The 22,252-nt window shown below is 41.4% G+C and overlaps 1 protein-coding gene across 3 annotated transcripts in view; it reads right to left on the bottom strand.

The window, feature by feature from the left end:
• stk3 (serine/threonine kinase 3 (STE20 homolog, yeast)) overlaps positions 1-22,252 on the bottom strand; it is a 232,900-nt gene that overhangs the window by 69,585 nt on the left and 141,063 nt on the right. For all 3 annotated transcript variants that reach the window (XM_007895083.2, XM_007895084.2, XM_007895085.2), the window contains one exon: positions 3,507-3,696. In XM_007895083.2, the coding sequence (XP_007893274.1) occupies positions 3,507-3,696 (190 nt within the window). The remainder of the gene's footprint in view (positions 1-3,506; positions 3,697-22,252) is intronic.

Raw genomic sequence — 22,252 nt, 5'->3', positions numbered from 1 at the left:
AGTATTGAGTAGTCGAACAGTTGACTTTGGGTCAGATGGCTGTGAGTTCAAGTGCATGTCATTTCTATCTGCAAATGAAATGGGCTGCCCTACTGGCCTATAAATACACATTATGCTACAATTTACAGTAAATCCTGTGAAGCTCTTTGAGATCCTTCAAAGACATGATAAGGAGCAAAATCAAACGCAAGGTTTTTTTATCACTTGAATCATTAATTGTATAAAAATGCAATTTATTTTTACTTGGAAGTACTGTTTGTAATACCAATGGCCCATAACCGGATGGCATTGAAACATGGTGCATCAACATTAATCAAAAGCATTAGGACAAACTCAAACTGCTGTCTATGAGCAGAACGCTGAATTTGGAATAAGACCAGCAGCCAAACCCAAAGCTTGTACACTCAATACAACAACACTTTACAGCCGGTTCATTGGACTTTTTACTTCAAAGTCATCCTGGAGGCCAAAAACAACTCAAAGACTTTGTTTTTCACCGTCCATCGCCTCTTCCGTGCACCCCCTCAAACCCCCTCTATCCTCACATGAAACGCCAAGCGCGAATATGTCTTAAGACTTCTTTGCCTCAAAGATTGAAAACATCCACTTGGCTGTATCATCCTCCACCCCATCCCATGTCCCCTTCCACTCCACCCAGACCATCCACACTGCCTTCTGCCTCTGCCACGGCTCCTGACACTCCCCAGTTCTTACACTCCTTTGCCCTCATTACTCCCTCCTCCCTCTCAACCCACAAGAAGTTCACCACCCGCTGCCTCGACCCCCTCCCCACCCAGCTGCTGGTCACTCAACTCCCCCTCCTCTCCCCCACTGCTGGCCGACACGATCAATCAGTCTCTCTCATCAGGCTCTGTTCCACTCGCCTTGAAAACCGCTGTTATCACACCCCTTCTTAAAAAAAACCACCCTCGATCCCTCTAACTTCTCACACTATCGTCCCATTTCCAACCTACCCTTCCTTGCTAAAGTACTGGAACGCATTGTTGCAGGTCAACTTCAGTCACACCTCTCCATCCACTCCCTCCTCGAGCTGCTGCAGTCTAGTTTTTGCCCTGACTGCCCACAGCACAGATAGCGCTTGTCAAAGTCACACACAACGTCCTCTCTCTCTGTGACCAGGGCTCTCTCTGCCTCCTCGTCCTCCTGGATCTCTCTGCCAGATTTGACCCAGTCAACCATGCCATCCTCCTCCACTGCCTCTCCTTCCTCATCCATCTTAGTGGGACCGCAGTCGCATGGTTCGAGTCCTACTTAACCAACCACCTCTATTTCATCTCAGCAAATAATTTCTCCTCCCGCCCCCACCTGGTCACCTGCGGGGTACTCCAGGGCTCCATCCTTGGCCCTCTTCTTTTCCTCATGTATATCCTCCCTCTGGGCGATGTCATCTGCAGACATGGGTTAAACTTCCACATGTATACGGATGACACACAAATCTACTTTGCCTCCTCCAGCATCGACTCCATGTCTGCTGATGTTCTATCAGCTTGTCTCACAGACATCAGGGGCTGAATGAATGTAAACTTCCTGCAGCTGAATGTGGACAAGACGGAAGCCACACTCCTGCGGATCTGAACTTCTCAACCTCCCTGGGCTCTACCACAGACTCAACGAACCAGTGCACAATCTAGGTGTCTGGTTCGACCTCCAGTTGTCCTTCCTCCCCCACATCCATTCCCTGACCAGGACCGCCTTCCTCCTACCCCCGCATTCCCCGTCTCTGACCGTACCTTACCCCAAATGCAGCCAAAACCCTTGTGCATGCGTTTGTCACCTCCCGTTTCGAATACTCCAACGCACTCCTCGCCAGTCTCCCCAGCTCCACTATCCAAAAGATCCGGCTCATTCAGAACTCTGTCGCCCACATACTGACCCGGACCAAACTCCGTACCCGCACCTCATCAGTTCTGGCTCAGGCTCTACTGGCTCCCCATCACCGAACGGATCGGCTTCAAGATCCTCACAATCGTGTTCAAATCCCTTCACTCCATGCCACCTCCCCACCTCTCCGGCCTCCTCACTCCCCAATCCACCACCCGGCGCCTCCGCTTGACTGGCACCGGCCTCCTACTTGTCCCTTCCACCATTCACTCCATCATTGGCAGTCGCACTTTCAGCCACTGTGCTCCAAAACTGGGGAACACTCCCTCAATCCTCCACCTTGCCCCCTCTCTCCCCTTTTTCAAGTCCTGCCTGAAAACCTTTTTTACATGCTTATGGTCACCTCCTCCCTCCGCCCAGCCCGGAGTCAGACTCCACCACTGTTAAGCGTTCTGAGGCACTCTGAGGCGTGGACAGCGCTATATAAGTGCAAGTTGTTTCTGTTTGATAATGGATAGCTTTCATCAAATTACTGGCTAGGCACAGCCATAATATTATTGCTACATATATCAGGGCTAATCTATAAGATAATGTCTAATAGCTCTCCTTAATTGTCTATGAAAAGTACTTTGTAGTTCAATTTATAAACAAATTCAACCACAATTATTGCAAATATTGGTGCATAATGAGAAGCATTAAACCTGTCTCTGAAAATAACATTTCAAATTGACATTCTTCATATACATTTGAAACTGGACAATCACTAGGTGTTGGCTATAGACATTGTTAGTAGTTTTCCATGTCTTTAATTTGAGTTTTATTGCACAGTTCTTCATGAAAAAATATAGCAGCTTAGTAAATTGCTGTAACACACAGGTAGATCCAGATAGTTTCTCCTTTATTATAAGCGAAGGTTGTCTGGCAATATTTCACAACTTAACTAAACTTGACTCGGTTGGAAGCATTCTCACCTGATTGTTCAGGTGGATGTTAAAGGACCCATGATATTATTGACACAATTTGAAAAGAGAACCAAATTTTTCTTGTTGTTCTAGTCAAAAATCCTCCAGATTAATTGGCCATGTGATGCTTGCTGGCACAAATGACTGCTGCATGTGCCTACAAAAACAGTTACTTAATGTAAGCATTTGAACCACTCTGAGAGGTTTTAACTGAGATGTGCTCTAAAAATGTAAGTTCATTATTAATACAAAGACATATTTTCCTTTTGGCACATAATCCCCATTCTCTACATACTGCTATTCAGGTTCATGTGTCCCCAGACGTCAACATCAGCACAATTGGGGATAAATTAACATTACCCATTGGCTTTGGACCGTCATTGGGAAGTGATTAAACATTGCAGGAAACAGCACTTCAGTTTCTTTCCAGAGTGGATGAAAAAGGATATTGTGATGCGAGACTTACAACCTTTCAGCACTTCACAGAACTTAAAGCATCTCTGGAAGCTCACACTGAACTGTGCAAAGGTGAGTCTCCAGTCTATCTGCAAAAACACAAGCAACACCCCCACCCCCAAAAGGTCGGAACAATTTGGGAATTTAAAAACATAATGCCCACCTTTGTACACGTGTTATTGAAATCTGAACCAACTGGTTACCTTAGTAAAGACTAAAGCCGGACCAAAAATGCATTTCTCTTACTTTTCATGGTTCCATCCTCCTCGTCGTCATCGCTGTTAATGACCATGGTGCCCAGGTCGGACTCCAACATAGTGCTATTGTGTTCAATCATAGTTTGGGCACCTTCACTCATGGTACTGGTTGCCCTCATGGTCCCAGTACTCTCGGGGCTGGTCTTCACCATGGTATAGGAATCCACTTCATCTTCATCCTGGCACGCAAACAGAAAGTCAGAAACAATTATGCACGTTCATTTTGTGTTTTGTTTCTTCTGGAAGAAAGCTATCTTTGTTTGTGAAACTTACAACAAAATTAATGAAGCCTTGAACACTGGCGCTGTATAAGATCAGGTTACAGAATCTAAAGAATTCTTGCAAGATGTTGCCTTGAACTTAAACAAGAAAAGGAGCAGAGACTTTGTCCTCATTCTTTTTGTGGCAGACAATCACCAAAAATGCAGGTGAAAATAGTTGAAAACTTCGTACAATTTTTTTTCTGAATTGCCTTTATCCATAGCCATTTCCATCAATAAATCATGTGTCCTGTCAAGTTCGACACATAAAACATTCAACATGAAAAACAGTTGCAGATGCTTTCTTTTAATGTAAATGACTGTATAGATTCTTTGCCAACTTTTTTTTCCAAAACACAGTAGGTTCTACAGTAATCAGTTTGGACCCACTTGAAATTGTATCCCTTTCCATGTGTTACGGTCAGAATTGATGCTAACCACCACATTCCTAAATAATCACTAGCATATAGTAGGGGAATACTGCAAAGCACAAATCGGCAAGCATACTAGAAGAATGCTACTGACAGACCAGCTAATCTTTGATTGTTGAAACCTTTCTTTATAAATTCCTCTCGGTGGAACCTCAATTATTCGCCTTTGCCATCATCTGCCATAATTTTCCTGCAAAATTATATAGAAATAAAAGTATTCTGTCTTTCTCACTTCTAGCCATCATTTGATCTTAATTCCCCTCCCAAATTCAAGTCCACTGCTTCCTGACTTATCTCTGCTCAGCAACTTGAACCAACTCTATTCCCCTGCTTAGGGCTCAGACCCTGCTAGGGTTTCTATCCCTCCAAATAGGTATTAATGATCTGAAGATGTATTTTTATATAATTTGACACATTTGATTCATTCAGTACTGAAGATAGACGTAATGTAAATGTATGAAGTGCAGTTTCAATTATCTTGTTAATTTCAATCATCCATCCCGTTATAGTGGATAATAGGATATGCAACCATTTTCTTACAAGTGAGTTAAAGCAAGCACAACATGCAGTCACGCGTGTATAATGTTCTGTAAACCTGCTGTACAGTATATAGTTGGTGCATTTATCTGCAACCTAACATACCAACAAATGGTATATGACCTGCTTACTTCCCAACCCACTACCTGCTGCCTCTGGTCTCCTACTTGTCCCTTGTGCCCTCCATTCCAGGATTGGCGGCTGGGACTTTCAACCACTATGCCCCCAAACTCTGGAACACTCTTCCTCTATCCCTCCACCTTGCCCCCTCCTTTCCCCATCTTCAAATTGTGCCTGAAGACCTTCCTGTTCGACCGTGCCTACGGTCACCTGACCCCTCTCCCGGTTCAGTGTCGTGCTCTGCCACTGTCAATTGCTCTGGGACGCTAACGTGAGGGGCGCTATAAAAATGCAGGTTGTTGTTGTTGAACAAACTAAACGTTGTAAATAATACTAGGACAATTAAAGTAAAACACATATCTCATTCTTGTAGCTGTTTCTATACCCCAAATCTCTATGATGAATGATAAGAACTTAATTTTATCATACAATATATTCAGATGTGTTCGCAATAGATAGCATGTCAATGATCAGATAGCTCTTTTAAGGTAGCATTGTTCAATACAGATTTGAGGCTGGTCACAAATGTGAACAATGAAGCACCAGATTGACCGCACAATACAAAATTCGTGCCCCGATACTGTTTTTCCAAGTTCAAAACCACTTTGAACCAGTTTTTCTGTCACCAATCCAGCAGTAACCATCTATGTAAGCCTATTGTTTCCACATTTTATTCAAACAGCAGACAACGAGTTGTTCGGATCTGGAACGCACTGCCAGAAAGGGTGGTGGAAGCTGATTGATTGATTTGCATAGCTGTTCTCAAAGACCCAGCACAGGCACGATCGGCTGAATGGCCTCCTTCTGTGCTGTATAATTCTATGATTCTATGAAAATCCAGTGTGATACAAGCAACATACGATACAAGCAATAACACACAAACAATGCAAGCAGTTATAAACAATACAAGTAGGGACATATTTTTCAGTGAAAACCAATCAGACAATGCACTTCACAGCTCTACTTCCAAACTGGTCTCCAGCAACTGGGACCTGTACTTCAACGTCATGAAACAATTGCCGAAAATGTCGCCTCACACGTGTAGGTTGAGCGAAACATGGACAGAATTTTCCACCTTTTATGCAACTATCATTTTTGTTGCTGATGCTGCATCAACCGCAACTGGCCACAATTTTATGTGCAATTGGTCACATTGTAATGTATTGGAACCTCTATTTTAAGGGACACATTAGGCATTTATATCGTAGAAGATCAAGAAATGGGACCTGCATTGCATTTTTTCAACATTCCGTTTTCACAAATTGTAGATCCAGGCTTTTTAGCTTCAGCAGCAAGTAGATATTGGCAACAACAACAACCACAAAATTACATTTGTATAGCGCCTTTCATGTCGAGGACGTCCCAAGGTGCTGGCCAGTCAGTGTTTCAGACCCGAGCTAGGGGTCAGGATTGGGGAGGGCAGGGGGGGAAGCAGGGTGATCGAAAGCACGGTCAAAGAGGAGGGTCTTGAGATGGGTCTTGAAGGAGGCAAGAAAGGGAGCGAGGCGGAGGGACTATGGGATGGAGTTCCAGAGGGTGGGGGCAGAGTGGCAGAAGGCCCACCCACCAATGGCAGGGCAGGCAGGTCGGGGGACGTGAAGCAGGCCGGAGAAGGCCATGGAGGGCTTTGAAGGTGAGACCAGGATCTTGAACTGTATCCTCTGTGTGATGGGAAGACAGTGGAGTCGGGTGAGGATGGGGGTGATAGGGTCACGGAGCCTGGTGTGGGAGAGAACACGGGTGGTGGAGTCCTGAATGATCTGCAGCCTATGTAGGGAGGAGTTGGGGAAGCCGACCAAGCAAGGAGTTTGCATAGTCAAAGCTCGGTGTTGTGAATGCGTGTATGAGGGTTTCGGCCCTGTGGTGTGAGACAGTTGTGGAGCCGGGCGATGTTACGGAGGTGGGGGAAGGCAGAGGGAGTCATGGTACAGATGTGGGATAGAAAGGATAGTTGACGGTCAAACAAAATGCCAAGGTTCCAGACTGGCTTAGCAAAGTGGAGTGTGCATTCAAAATAGATATCAGTAGAGTACATGTACCCAAGGAATAAATATGAAATATATTCAACAAAAATTGGAGGAGCAAGTAATGAACCAATTACAGGCAAAGAAATTACAGGCAAATTAGCTGAATTTCTGTAATGCGAAAAATGCTTCCAAATATTCCAGGGAACAAATTGTCATCTCATCTAAAGGGCACAAATGCTAAAAGAAGTAATGTAAATATGACAGGAGTGAATGAAAGAACTTCATCAATATTCTAGTGAGTAAGAAATTGTCCTGGTTGTACATGCGTGTGTTCCTGCTTTTTCTTGCTGTATAGTTTGAGAATAAAAATTCCATGGACTCATCAAAGACCTTCTCCTATTCCAATTATTGGTCGCTTCCCAGAAGGAACAACTTCATAGCCAGTTTCAAATAACTTGACCACAAATGACAAGTAGAGAAAGGGTAATGGTGAAAGCGTGAGAAAAAGAGCAAGAGTGAGAGAGAGAGAAAAAAAAGTTAATGGCGAGAGAGAAAATGAGTTCCAAGAGATAGCAAATTAATTTCAGGCAAGAGAGAGAAAAAAAAGAATAACTGACAAGAAAAGAAGTCAGGTAAAATTAATCAGTCAAAAACAACTCAATGGAGAGACAAAATAACTGGTGGACTGAAGGAAGATTTAGTATGGTGTTGAACAGAACAGTTGACATGTGACATCAGGCGTTGCAAATGGCAGATCGCATTCCAGAACTGAACGGTGAAGCCATTTTGTCCAGACCGCACACATTCTATCCAAAAGTGTATCTCATCTGAATATAATCGGGAACCGCTGGTGTATATTCTTTACGTGCACATTAATGTCAAATAAAGTACTCGAACACAAGCATGGTATTATGTTCCCGAAATAAATGAGGAAACAAAGCAAAGCCAACAAAAGATTTTATAGCGATTTGTTCGATTAAAAGATAATTGCAGCAATTTCTCCATCAGTGGTTGCTAACGTTGGCAAAACCTATGCTGGTCATTGTATTCATCTGTGAGTGGTATCTCACCATCTCTGTTGCTGCAGCCAGTTCCTGTACTTTACAAAACTGTACTGCGTTAATAGGGCACAACACAGCAGCCTGCAGTCTGGCATAAACACGCTGAATTTCAAGGATTCAAGCTGCCTGATTTGGCAGAGCACATCAATCATGCAAGTTAACATTTAAGCAATCTGTTACAGTGAAAAGTATGGAGCCTGCAGTTCAACAATTTTATTTGACCTGGCAAACTAATTGGAAAAAAAATATTTGGTGCCCAAGAAAAAATACCTTTTTAGCCTTCAAATTCTATTGCAGGCTTCTATGTCATGTGCAGATCACATATGCTTTCGTTTTTCAAACATTTAAAATTGGATGGTCCACCAACAAAAGCTTTTGTTTTAAATTAGTATTTTTATTGCTTTTATATATCGAACAAGAAATTACTCTGATTACTGACTTATATGGGCTGATTTTAATAAGTGTAGTATTCATTTATCCAGATGTCTCAATAAATTAGAAAGTAAAGTTTACAAATGCTAACAAATGCCTTCCGAGCTGTCGTTCACAATGGCGACTACAGTATTTGCTTTTTCTGGATTATGTTTCAGGTAGAGCTGTATATATGTGACCTGGGCTTCTAAAATAGCCATTAAAGGCCAACAAAAAGAACAATAATTAACTGACTTTCTTTCCATACCCCAAATCTTACCCAAGCAAGAATTTCAATAAATTGTGTAAATTTAAGTACGTCACATGAAGTACAATTTAAAATATTGTCATAAAGTTAGCTCACTCCATGGTCTCCTTAATTTTACACACAATGTTTTGCCCACAAAATATACAGTTAATTCACTTTACAGTATATTCTGTGAATCTCTTTTGAGACGTCTCGAAGACATGATAAAGCGCGATATCACATACAAGGATAATTATTATTAAATAGGGATTACAATTTTCCTTGGTAAAAATTGGAACGGATAAAATAATAAATATGGGTCTTGCACCTCGTCTTTATTTCCAAGTATAAATGTGATACTTAAGTCTAGCTGAGTCGCGTTGGGACTTTGAATTCATATTGTCTAATCTGACACTCCAATGCAGAGCTCTGCATCTGCCTTAGAACTGTCAGCAACAAACACAAGATTAACTTGCATAAGCTCCAATCAATTGCTTCAACTCAATATATATAATTTGTACAGCAGGTATCTCCATATCACAGTAGAATCCAATGCAGTCCTATTGTATGGCAGGACTGGTTGCAACATTACAGTCATTATGTATAACACAAGTGGTTTGATTTAACCTCAAAACACACTATACCTTTACCTTCATCAATCACCTCAACACTATTGCTTGCCAAAAGCTTCCTGTATTACCTTTTAAAAGATGCCGATGGTCCCAGCCTGGGGTACAAGTTTTTTTAAAAAAAAACAATATTAATTTAGATTCAACCCCAATTCTGAGCAAGGGCAAGAAGGGTAGGAGTTCACCCATCAAACAGTATTGGCAGTTTGAAGGAGAGACGTGCTGTTAGTGAAGGGAAAAAACAAACTCAACATGTGTAAAATGACAAACTCCTGCCAAAAAAATTTATAGCGTAAAATCACAGGAAGGAACACCAGTTATTTAGTTCCAAACAGAAAAGGAAGCTGATCTTGTTAATGCTGTAAATACATTTACACGCATACCGACCAGGCTGCAATTCTTATAACTTGGGTTCGTCCATCGATCACCATTGGCATCATCACTTTTGTTTTTTTCTCCAGTGCAGTACATTCAAGCAAATAGCAAAGAACTTTTTAAAGCTGTTCAGCCAGTGTTGAAAATATACCTGTTCGCTGCCCAATTTCTTTGCTTAAATACATAATTGCTTAAGTATCTCACCCTCCATGGCCTTGCTCCTCCCTACCTTTGTGACCTGCTAACCCCATACCAGCCAGTCCGCTCTGCGGAGTCTGGCCTGCTCCACATCCCCTACCCTGCCCACTAACTATCAGTGGTCGGGCCTTCAGCCTTTCTGTCACCACCCTTTGGAACTTCATCCTTTAGACGTTTTGTCTCATCCCCTTCCTTTCCTCCTCTTCGCCCGTGCCTTCAGTCATTCTCCTACCCTCCTCTCTCCCCTCCAGCCCTCCTGATCCCAACCCCCAGCTCAGCTGTGCATCCTTGACTGTCCAGCGCTTTGGGACATCTTTCCAACATGAAAAGCACTATACAAATGTAATTTATTGTTCATTGTCATTCTGGTTATATTACTGGTGCTGATGTTAACAAATGTAGAAACCATTTTGCTCAGATTTTAGAACGAGCATAATCTTTGAAGCACTATCCCTTTGTTTAGTTGGGAAACTCAATCATTTCAAATTGGAAACCTAACTTCTAGTTTACTTGAATTCATAGCACCAATCCTCTGCTTCTCACATGCGATTGTTATCTCAACATGTTTCCATCTAGAAAGTTGAGTGCCAATTCCCTCCTCATCCACTTGGGTTTTGAAACCAAGGCTGTGGCCATATAAACTGATGCACATCACTGTGTTCAGCTGCATTGATTCACATATTCCTAAGTTTTTCAAAACTTCTTACCACATCGCTACGCACCCCCGTTTTCTTAAGAGCAAAGAGATTTTGGAGACTGCCAAGAACACAATCGGTGAACCCAGACTTACAACTGCACAACATATTTTCTGAAACTTGTGCTGTTTTTCCCAAAGAATTGGCCAGAAATTGGTGAAATTATTGGAGTCTTCATGAGCAGCACATGTGTGACTTCATTTGTTGTTGCAGTCAAAGCCAGTCAGATTATCAAAAACAAATGATGTACAAAATTGAACATAAGTGTCATTCCTGCTGTTGTTGGGATCAGAAAAAACAGTTGCTAAATTATTGAGGTGTGAAGCATTTGGTTCAGATAGATTTATGTGAGATTGTTTGGTAGCTGAGCTAACCAGGGTCAGAATAAGGCAATGGACTTGTTCCCTCTGTTCTTGTTAAACAACAGAAATATAAAAGATCTGACTGCTTCACAAACTAAATTCCAATGGAAGAAATTGAGAGTCTTACATTATTTGTTTCAAAGAAATCTCATTCCCCCCACCTCCCCAATTACAAGAAAGTGGTAAATACAGAATTTATTGGATCACTAATATCAGTACTGTTTAAGTAGGATGGTTGGACAGTAAACAGGAGCAGCATAAAATGATGGAATAAGAAATGGCCAATCACCTCATGTAGCCCACTCCTTCCACCAACTATACAAAACATTCTCATTATGTGCTCCACCCCATTCACTCTACCTCCAAATAAAAAATATATAAACAAATATATATTTTGAAATTTTCTGATATCAAAGTGCAAACTATTCCACAATGGTTTGTGTCTTCAGTTTACCATGTCATTCAGTCTCCCAATCTCAGCTTCATTCCTCATGGGAAGATCTTAGCAGAGACAAGGCACTTCCCCAAAAGGAGGTAGAAAAAGTCACAAGGAGAGTCATCTGCAGGCTGCTCCCACACATTCTAGATCCAGCTACAGACACAAGCCTGGAAGCCTACTTGCACAATACTCAACTGCATTTGCCATGTTCATGTGCAGGCCCTGTGAAAAGGGATTAATGTGAAAAATCATCAGAAATGGGATGCAAAGCAGAGGTGCTTTGTATTGATGGAAATACAGTTGTTAGGAATTTCCTACACCAGAAAACAATCAGAGGACTTGTGGCTATTTCAATACTCTCTTGTTTTACTCATGACTTCTCTTTCCATTTTTTCCTATGTTGTCCTTTACTCTAAGTCTCAACAACAGGCCGGAGCCCGCTAAGCGGAGGGAGTGAACAGGATGGTAGAGGGTTAGGAGTCATGTTTATTCATTTAATCAATTTCTTGATGCATGTGTACTTATATAATATATACATACATCATCTTTCTAATGTTTATTTTACTTCATTTTATTTAGTTTTCAGAGAAAAATGCAGAGGAAAACAGGAAACAGGGATCCAAACTCAGAAGGTGGCAGATGAAGGCAAGCGGCATAGCCTTTAATACAATTCTAATCCTTACATTTGAAATATAATCTTTCAGTCAGGAGTAAGTCTCAAAGCACTTTACAGGATTTATTTGTCTCCTTCAAGACCCGTCTCAACACCCTCCTCTTTGAGTGTGCCTTCGGTCACCCTCCTTCCCCGCCTGCTCTCCACCCCCCACCTGATCCCGCCCCCCAGGTCGGGTCCAAAACACTGATTGTCCAGCACCTTGGGATATCCTTCCGATGTGAAAGGTGCTATACAAATGTAATTTTGTTGTTGTTGTTGTTATTTTGAATTGCCGTGATTATATATTGTAGGCAAATGCAGCCACCAATTTGCGCACAGCAATAACCCACAAACAGCTTTGAAGTGAATGACCAGTTTATCTGGGGGATTGTTGACCAGGTCACTAGGAGAAACTGCCTTTCTTATTCAAATAGTGCCATGGGATCTTTAATATGCACTTGAATAGGCGCTCCCTCAACACTGTGTCAGCGTTAACTCAGTTCAAAGTCCCAATGTGAGGCTTGAAACAACAACCTTCTGACTCCGAAACGAGAGCACTACCAACTGAGCCAGGCGGACAGTTTAACGCTTCGGTTTAACGTCTCATCTAAAGGACGGAACCTCCGACAACACAACACCCCCCGGCACCTCCGACAATACAACACCCCCCAGCACTGCATTGGAGTGTCAGCTTGGACTATGTGATTCAAAGTCCCAATGTGGGGTTTGAACCCACAACCTTCTGACTCAGACGCGACAGTGCTACCACTGAGCCAGACTGACATACAATGACACAATACTACAACAACAACAACAAGATTGCATTTATAGAGTGCCTTTCACGTCGGGAGGATGTCCGAAGATGCTGGACAGTTGGGTCGGGACCCGAGCAGTGGGGGGAAATGGTCAGGGTGAGGGGAGGGAAGGGAGGGAGCGAGGAGGGGGTAGAGAGTCTAGAGGGGAGGTGAAGGCACAGTCAAAGAGAAAGGCCTTGAAGGACGAAAGGGAGGAAGATTATATAATAATACATAACACAGTGACACACAACACAAGTGACACACAACACAGGGGAGAATGGCAGTGATAACAACAACAGATTACACTTGAATAGTGCCCTTCACATATAGCTCCGACACGCAACATAAATGAAGACAGAAAAATAAACATCAAATGACAACTTAACAGATTGTTACAGTGTGTGAAGCCCCTCCTCCACGCACACACAAATCCTCATTTCAACTGTAAACACAAGGAATCAGAAATGCTGAACGGAAATGTGGAAATTGCAATGTTTAACTAAATTTGATTATATAAAGTTCACTAAGTAAACTTTTATGCATTGGTACTTTCCCCCCAGTACTGGAGTAAACAAAATGTGAGATACTGGATCCAAACTGAGTCCACATGCCTCATCACTAATACAACTGGTTCTATGCCTTTCTAATTATACTGGCAATTTGCATTATTCTATGAATAAACCAGAGATATTGCAAGACAAAAAAAATAAAGATAGACTGCCAGGGAAGATGGATTTCCATGTATACAGTTCCATCCCTCATTGAGGCTAAAGCATGAAGGAGATCGCATTTGCCCATTGAAATGACTGGGTTTAAACAGATTCACCGTGATACAATGAAAAGTGTATGAATTGTAAGAAGAGGACTTGGGTGAATTCACTCAGTCTGCATTATCATCTATAACCTTCATCTATTCCAGCAGTTGTTTCCTGACGGTCTCTGTACATGGAGTAGGCTTTGCACCGGCTCTAAATTTGTATTTTTGTCACGGAATTCTGCAGGATCAAGGCTAGGTTACATGGAATAGTTATGCTTTGTTTGACAGAGCGGATATATAAATAAATCAAAAATCAACATGTCAATTAAATGCACAAATGAGAAACTTTACATCAACTTGCCACGTTAAAGAAGCAGGTGTTGACCACATGAGAAAAATATTTACATTTTACATTTACATAATAATCCCTCCAAAACCCAAAATAATAATAAATTGGTCATTTTCAATCTACGACTGTTTGTGGGACATTGCTGTGCGCAATTGGCTGCCGCATTCGCCCACAAATATACAGTCAATTCACTTTACAGTGTGTTCTGTGAAGCGCTTTGGGATGTCCTCCCGACGTGAAAAGCGCTATATCAAATGCAAGGATTATTATTATTATTATTATTGTTCGTTTTTATTTGATGACTTGGGTATGGCTGGCTACATTGCTGATTGAATACTACCTGTATTTCCTCAATGAGAATTTTATCCACCCAAATTTCTATAAAGGCGTTAGTGTTATAGAAAGGAATTTCCATGGTTTTTGTTTATTGATCTCTGAGCTTTACAATGTTGGACTGATGCAAATTCAGTCATAACTTTTTGTAGAATTTCTTGTTAAGTGGAATCAATCTTTTTTAGCTGCTCTTATAGACGCAGTAGTGTGTTGAAGAATGGCTTTCCCAAAGTTGGGGGTATCCAACTGAGCATCTGTGGAAAATCATGCATGTATGGGGTGGTGTCATAGAATCATAGAATCCTACAGCACAGAAGGAGGCCATTCGGCCCCTCATGCCTGTGTCGCCTCTTTGAAAGAGCTATCCAATTAGGCCCACACCCCCACTCTTTGCCCATAGCCTTGCGTCTTTTTAGTTTTCAAGTAAATATCCAATTCCCTTTTGAAAGTTTTTATTGAATCTGCTTCCACAACCCTTTCAGGCAGTGTGTGTGATACATATTTTAACTTCTATCCAAGTTTTGTGACTACAGTATAACCGGAGTCAGAATGACTGCTACTTCAAAGAGAAAAGATACGAACAACACAACTGCACCTAAACATATAATTAAACTATGGTTCTGTAACATTAAACACAGCACAATAATTTTTTTTACTTATATAGCACCTTTGACTGAGAGAGAACAGCTCAAAAAGTTTTACAAAGACAGAGTGGGAGTCCGATATGGGAAGGAGACAAGGGAAGGAGAGAGAAAGGTATGCAAATTTGAAAAACAGAATTATAAGATATTGTTATACTTATAGCAATTCAAATCAATAATTTGGTGTCTTGACAAATCAATAATTATCATATTTTTCACAACAAATTATATCAAGACAAAATCTAAGAGGGAGCTTTTCTGGAAATTGTTTTTCATGCATGTGTGGAATTTGCCTCATCTCTAGGTTTTACTGCCAAAAATGAAGAATTACAATGAGAATTTAACTCGTTATTGCAAACTACAGTTTCAAAATAGCTATGGCCATCGTCCAACCCACAACAATAAATTCAATGAAATCTCCCCTTCCTACACAAATCAAAAATGACAGTAACATTCCTTACATATGTGCTATTTATATCTGATGCTGCTTCTTTAATTCCTACCAATTTGAAGCATTAAACTCATCACTCTTGCTGGGTCTTCTGGTATGAATAATCTAGTTTAGTGTCTAGCTGCTACAACAACAACAACTTGCACGTATATAGCACCCCTCACACAGGGTATCATCCCAGAGCGGTTGACAGTGGAGGAGCACGATGCCGAGTCGGGGGGAGCTGACTGTAGGTACGGTCGACGAGGAAGGTCTTTGGGGGTGAGCTAAAGATGGGGAAGGAAGGGGCAAGGCGGAGAGATAGATAGCGTAGTAGCTGAAAGCGCAGCCATCGATGGTGGAATGGAGAACACGAGGGCCATGACAGAGGCCGGAGCCAGACGAGCAGAGACAGCAGGTAGTGGGCTGGGGAGTAAACAGGTTGGAGAGATAGGGAGGTGCTACGACGGTTTGTGGGACATTGCTGTGCGCAATTGGCTGCCTCGTTCGCCCACAAATATACAGTCAATTCACTTTACAGTGTGTTCTGTGAAGCGCTTTGGGACGTCCTCCCGACGTGAAAAGCGCTATATCAAATGCAAGGATTATTATTAGTATTATTATTATAACTTGTCCCTTGGCAAATTCTATCCAATCCATGGAGCACATATGCTTTTTTATTTTTATTAGGATTCTCCTTGAACATATAGACAGAACTCACAAACCTACTTAGAAATGGACGGTAATTCATATAATTACAGAGAACCTTACAGCACAGAAACAGGTCATTTAGGCCAACTAGTCTGTGCCAGTGTTTATATTCCACATGAGCATCTACCCCTCCTAATCCCCTCTCTCAAACCACTCTATTCTTTTCTCTCTCATGTATTCAACAAAATTAAATAAAATTACTCTTAACTCACCTTGTCTGAAATGCTGTACTCTGTCCAGCGCCTTGGGACGTCCTCCCGACGTGAAAGGCGCTATACAAATGTAATCTTGTTGTTGTTGTTAAGTGAGAATAATACATTCAGATATGATATTCAGAAAGCAGGACCGTGGGGTGCAGGTTTACGTTTGTGAAAGGGGCGATTTTAGGACAGACAACAAGAAGCATTGCTTTAAACAAATGTAATCAAAAGCTGGAACGGGTTACCAGGAAGAGTGATTAAGGCCAGGATACAGGACTCCTTTAACAAAACGTTTTATGATAAAGTGGGAAGACAGCAGGCTTTATATTCTGGAACTCTAAGATCAAATGGACTGGAGAGACTTCTTCATCCAAATCTCACTTATGAACATGATCCTCATGGGTTTTAATTTAATTAAAAGCCTTTCATGTGGAACTTTTTTCCCTAAATCTCTCAAAGTGCAAATTAACCATTCTACAGGGAGTGCCACTATCTGTAACATCCTCAAAGATGTCAAGGGCATTTATCAGGCAAACTCTCTTTTGAATCCAAGCTGGCTGTACTTCTATTAAGTTACTGTCAGGTATCTACTTTTCCGACACATCCCTCAGAAAATATTTTATTATACAGTATTAGAGACAGACAATTATTGGAGTCAGTTGTTCAGGAGTTTTTAAGTGCATGTATTAAATTTGCCTGCCTCTAATTCTGTAGATGTGCCCCGCGGCTTAGGGATTCTTCCAAATTGATAGCCCGTGTCCCACATTTTTCTCCCCTCGTCTCTTTCAACTGACCAAGACAGGCAGGTCTTCAACTATCTTTGCGCCCAGCCCTACCAAACAAATTTGCTGTGCATATCAGCATTAGTAAATCTAACAAACATCTGAGTGAAAGTCAGAACGATTCCAAAAATCAATTAAATATTATCTTTCAGCAAACTAAAATGAAGTTCCAAACAGAAAGCTAGAAGACTTGTCACTTTCACATAAAATATGAGAAATACAAGTAAGCAGTTCAATCACAGAAGCGTGGCAGCTTGGGTGGAGGAGAATACGATTCCTTCTTATCTTATCTAAAGCAGCAGCAAGGGTGGAAATGGTTTGTTGACTCATAGATCAGTACCAACTTTCCAAAATTTTGATAGAATGTTTGTTTGCCTTCACTCCTAACTTTACCATTCCATTTTTCTTTTCCTTTGCCCCCTTTGTGTTTAGGCTTAATGTTTGGCGATTCAAATCCCTCAATTGGGAGGGGGGAGGGAAAGGTAACTGTGGTCTCCTTGGGGTTGAGGTGGTTCCAAGGTGACGTGCTTTACAATGGAAAGTCAGAATTAAATCAACCCTCTATTACAGCCTCAGTAGTCTAGTTCCTGAGCCAGGCAGGTCCACGGGACTCATATCACTGCTGATAATAGACCAGACAGCCTGGCTTGTCAAAAGGACTTGGGGGGCCAGACGGGTCTCTTGGTCAGGGCTCATTCAGCTCATGTTAACCTGGCAAGCCAAAGCTCTAATGGACAGAGATTTACCAGTTGGACAATCAGCAGGAAGCTCGTCAGAGAACAACAAATTGCATTTGTACAGCGCCTTTCACGACGTGAAGATGGTAAGACAGTAATGTTCTCAATAGCAGCTATGCAATATTAGCTGATTCAACTCCAGCTGAACCCCCATTGCACAATCCAGAGTCAAAAAGTTTTGGTTCTTGCCACCCACACCTAAGCAAGCAAGGTGTATCCCACCAGAAAGAGAGGTTGGATTCCATTCCAGACACAAGGAAATTTCCATGAATACATATGTGGAACTCTCAAGTCTGGTTTGGATACCCTTAAGTATGATGATTGATTTTTTTGTGTGTTTGATACCTGGCTGACCAGGAAAACAACTAACCAAAAATTTGTTGACAGGCAAGAACATTTGGTACCACTGAGGAAAAGGAAATTTTGATGGGGGTGGCGGGGGGGAAATGACTTTATGGAATTATAAATAATAACCCTTGCATTTGGTACAGCTCTTTATCATATTGCGATATCTCAAAATGTAGTGACTGTGTATTTGTAAGCGAATGCATCAGCTAACTTGGCACAGCAATGTCCCACAAACAGCCATGTCCAATTTTTCTTATTTGGGGGATTGTTATTTGAAGTCAAGTGAATATTCATTGACTATTTCAGCTTATTGATCTTTAACCTCTTTGCTACTTTTTTTACATTTGAGGTGTTTTTTTCACCTGTGCTGTTTTACGACAAAACAAAGCATTATTTAGTCTTAAGCCTACAGTTTTTAGTTATATACATCTCTGGGGCCTTCAGAAAAGTAGAACTCAATATGTATCCCTATATTTACTGTGCACTATAGGAGGTGGGGCTCACTGTCTAAATGTATATTCTGGACTCCACTCCTACTGTAAAGTAATATGAGCAGGATTTGTTTCCGCATGTTACCACCAAGATACAAGATACTGCCTCTTGCAATTATTGCTGCTTTATTTCAGCTTGTCAATTTTGTAAGGTACCTTAGGTCAAGCAGAGTTTTTTCTGTTTTTCTACATCCAGTTCTCTTAAAGAGACATTACACAGCTGCAAACCACAGAAAAGGGATCTTTGATTAATCGTGCTGCCTTTCATTTGACTCTTATTTATTTTCTTTGCAATATTATTTACATTAAATCATAAATTGCGTGTATTATCTATCCAACTTAAGAACTGATATCAATACAGTAAAGGAAACACATCTATGTGCTCAAGAACTGATTTGCGTTTCACATTTGTGGGACAGGTTATTCATTTTAGATGCAGAATTATGCAATGTTCCTGTATAGTCCTTAAGGCTTTGTATCATGGGTGGCACTCCTCATTTTTCAGCCTTTTCTTGACATTGGTATCTTTATGTTGGCTTTTCTACAATTTTCTAGTCAAGTAAGCAAGCACAAAACTCCAGGGTTCCTCCCTGTATAATTTATACAGTGGAAATGTCTAATGTGGAAAGATTACCATTTCATATACAAACCTTCATATTAGCTCGGACATTGTGATAAACATTGGTGGGAGAAATATTTTACCAGGATTGTACCACTTGGCACCAATTAATTTTATGAAGCGTGAAAGGTACAAGAGTGTTTGTTTAAATATTCATTCCACCCTGTCTAAGTAAATTGTGATTTTCAGTGGACAGATGACCTTATGGAGACATCCTACCTTCGTAACTGAGGATAGCCCTAACGAAAGTCCAGAGACCTATTCATCGCTTAACCACACAAATAAGGGCATCTCTAACTCCTTCTATACACATTTTTATACAAAATGCATGATACATATGGTTAACACAACTTGCACAACAGACCTCAGCATCGAGTTTTCCTTTCCGTCCCGTCATTTCTGCAAGATGTTCCATCTGGAAACTTCGCCAAGAATTTACTAAACGCATCGAAACAAGGCAAACAAGCTCCAGGGGCAGAAAGTTCTTTGACTTTAAAATCCTAANTTTTTTTTGGTCAGCCGGGTATCTGACACATGCGGAAACCCATCACCGTGCTTAATAGTATCCAATCCAAACTGAGAATTCCATGCATCCCACCTACACATAAAAACTCCAGATACAATGATGGAATGTGCACTCTGTCCCTGGAGGGACATCCTGCTTATCTAATTCCGGAAATTATTAGGCACAAGGTTGGCAAGAGCCAAGACTTGAGAACTCTAAAGTGTGGGTTGGGGTCCTCCTGAAGTCTAACCAGCTAAAACCGCATAGCTTGCCATTAATACCGTTGTCTGACAAGCTTTCCTGCTGCTTGTCCAGCTAGGACCAGCTTACATGTTAGAGCTTTGGCTTGCAAGGTTAACAGGAGCTGAGTGAGATGATTCCCTGCCACCCCCACCCCACCTTGGCCTGGTGTTTGAGTTTGGGGGTCAACAATCATTTCAACGACCCAGGAAAACTTAGCTTAACAAGTTCATGCTTCGTTACTTTGCTCCTCTAAGGCCCTTTAAAAAGTTGAATTTTACTGCATGATTGCCCCTCTGCCTTGCGAAAAACTGATGCTTCTTGCGTTAATAGTTGCATCTTCCAAGCTGTAAAATCCTGCATGCGTAATAGGAATATAATTTTAATAGGATTTCAGTTCCTGAAAGAATTTTACAGCTGCTCGTCTACCACTTAACTGCACCTCCCTACAATGGGGTTTCAACTTTATGCTTGATAAACTTCAGAAGAAGTTTCGCATAAATAACAAATGTCTTTTCTGCAGCAGCTTCAGAACTTGGCAATCTAATAAAACATAAAAAGTTGGCAGAGGCTGCATTCAAAATATTTCACAAGGGATTTATTCCCTAAAGTAGCATTCTTAGTTACTACTCATATCTTTTTTCAAATTTGATCCAAATCTCTGTCCAAGGATTTAGAAACAATAATGAAAAATATAAAGGTAATTAATCACTGTCTATTTTTCATGCAAGTGCAACTCCCCACAGAGATGTTTCATTAATGTTTTTACTACCTGTCAACATCACTAGAGGGCAGCAAAGGAGGCGGAAACATTCAAATGTCCCATTGGTATCCTGAAGCATTTGTGGAGGCTATTCAGATACTTCATATGGATTAACTCTTGCATGGTTATCAGCTCACAGTGATTACTGATGGCGCCAATTAAGTTCTTCAGGCAGATGATGATGTGGAGAGGGATGACAATATCAAACTACCCGTTCTAATTCGTACAGGCCAGGGGCGCAGGACAATTCTGAGACTCCAGAGCGTGCCCTGAATTGTGGTATTTTAAGTGTAATTGAGATGGTCATGCGAGTGGGACTTGTAAAGTTAAAAACTAAAGTTAAAAACTCATGTCAGTTGAAAGTTGTTCCAATAGGCAGCCCTTTTAAAGGAACACAATGGAACAGGGTTGGAACAAATGACTCTCACTGTGTTTATACTGAAGTGTTAGGACGCTGTGAAACCACTCCTCAGTTTAACCAGGACTCCAGTATGACCAGTTTTTTCAGAACAAGCTAATCTGAAGCAATGTCTCATTCAAAACATAATGGTGCAATTAGCAGGACTTGGGGGGTGCAACCTGGTCACTGGGGGCAGAGATTCTTCCCACTCAGCTCCTGTTAACCTTGGAAGCCAAAACCCTAAACTGGATAGGGCGTTCCCAGCTGGACAACCAGTGGGAAGCTTGTCAAACCGTGTTCTCAATGGCAAACAATGCTGATTAGTTTTAGCTGATTAAACTCCAGCAGTACCTACCACGCACTCTGAGGTCCTAAACCTTGGCTCTTGCCAATATGTGCCTAATACTTTCCAGAATTAGGTAAGCAGGGTGTGTCCCTCCCGGGAGAGAGTGCGCATTCCATCACAGGCACGAAAATTTCCACGTGTGGGTTGCATACGTGGAACTCTCAGTCTGGTTTGGATGCTCTTAAGCACAGTGATGGGTTTCTACATGTGTCAGACCTGGCTGACCCCCCAAAAAATATCCTAATTTTTAATCAGTAGTTCTCTAAGCTTTTCTCAGTTAAACATTATTTTCAATAGATAGGAACTTTTATCTTTCATGGCACTAATGGCACTATAATTCAATGCCTGAGCCAACAAGAGAGGCATGTACAGTAATTTAAGTGTTATCAGTGTAATATGGTTTCCATACAATGCGACACCAGAGAGTTTGGCTGAGAGCAGACAGAAACATATTAAATGAACAGCAGCTCTCAGTGGAATTTAAACCACAACCACAGGGATAATGAAGTGCCTGCTTTAGCCACCTACATTTCAGGCTGATGCTCTCACATGACCCCACAGATAGTATTATCTTCCCCACTCGTTGTTTTAGATCTTCTACTGCTGAGTTCTCTGTTACATTACATTGGCTGCAAAAAGGGAAAGCATGTTGCACTCAAATTGACAATAACTTGCATTTACAGAGAGCCCTTCACGCAGCGTAGCGTCTTGGAGCGCTTCAACTGATCTGCAATCCCAACGATCACAAAGTGGGATGAATATTCACTCGTGTCTGTCTGTCACTCGTGTAGGTTATTCTCTTGTAAACTTTAGAACCATTAGTTAGACAGCCCATATATTATATATATATATGCAGAACTCCACCAAATGCATTAGCACCCCAATGTGCTTTGGGACAT

Source organism: Callorhinchus milii, unplaced genomic scaffold (assembly GCF_018977255.1).
Source record: "Callorhinchus milii isolate IMCB2004 unplaced genomic scaffold, IMCB_Cmil_1.0 Scaffold2, whole genome shotgun sequence".
Lineage (NCBI taxonomy): Eukaryota > Metazoa > Chordata > Chondrichthyes > Chimaeriformes > Callorhinchidae > Callorhinchus > Callorhinchus milii.
Note: the sequence above shows the minus strand (reverse complement) of the source record. Positions and strands in the feature narration are given on the sequence as shown.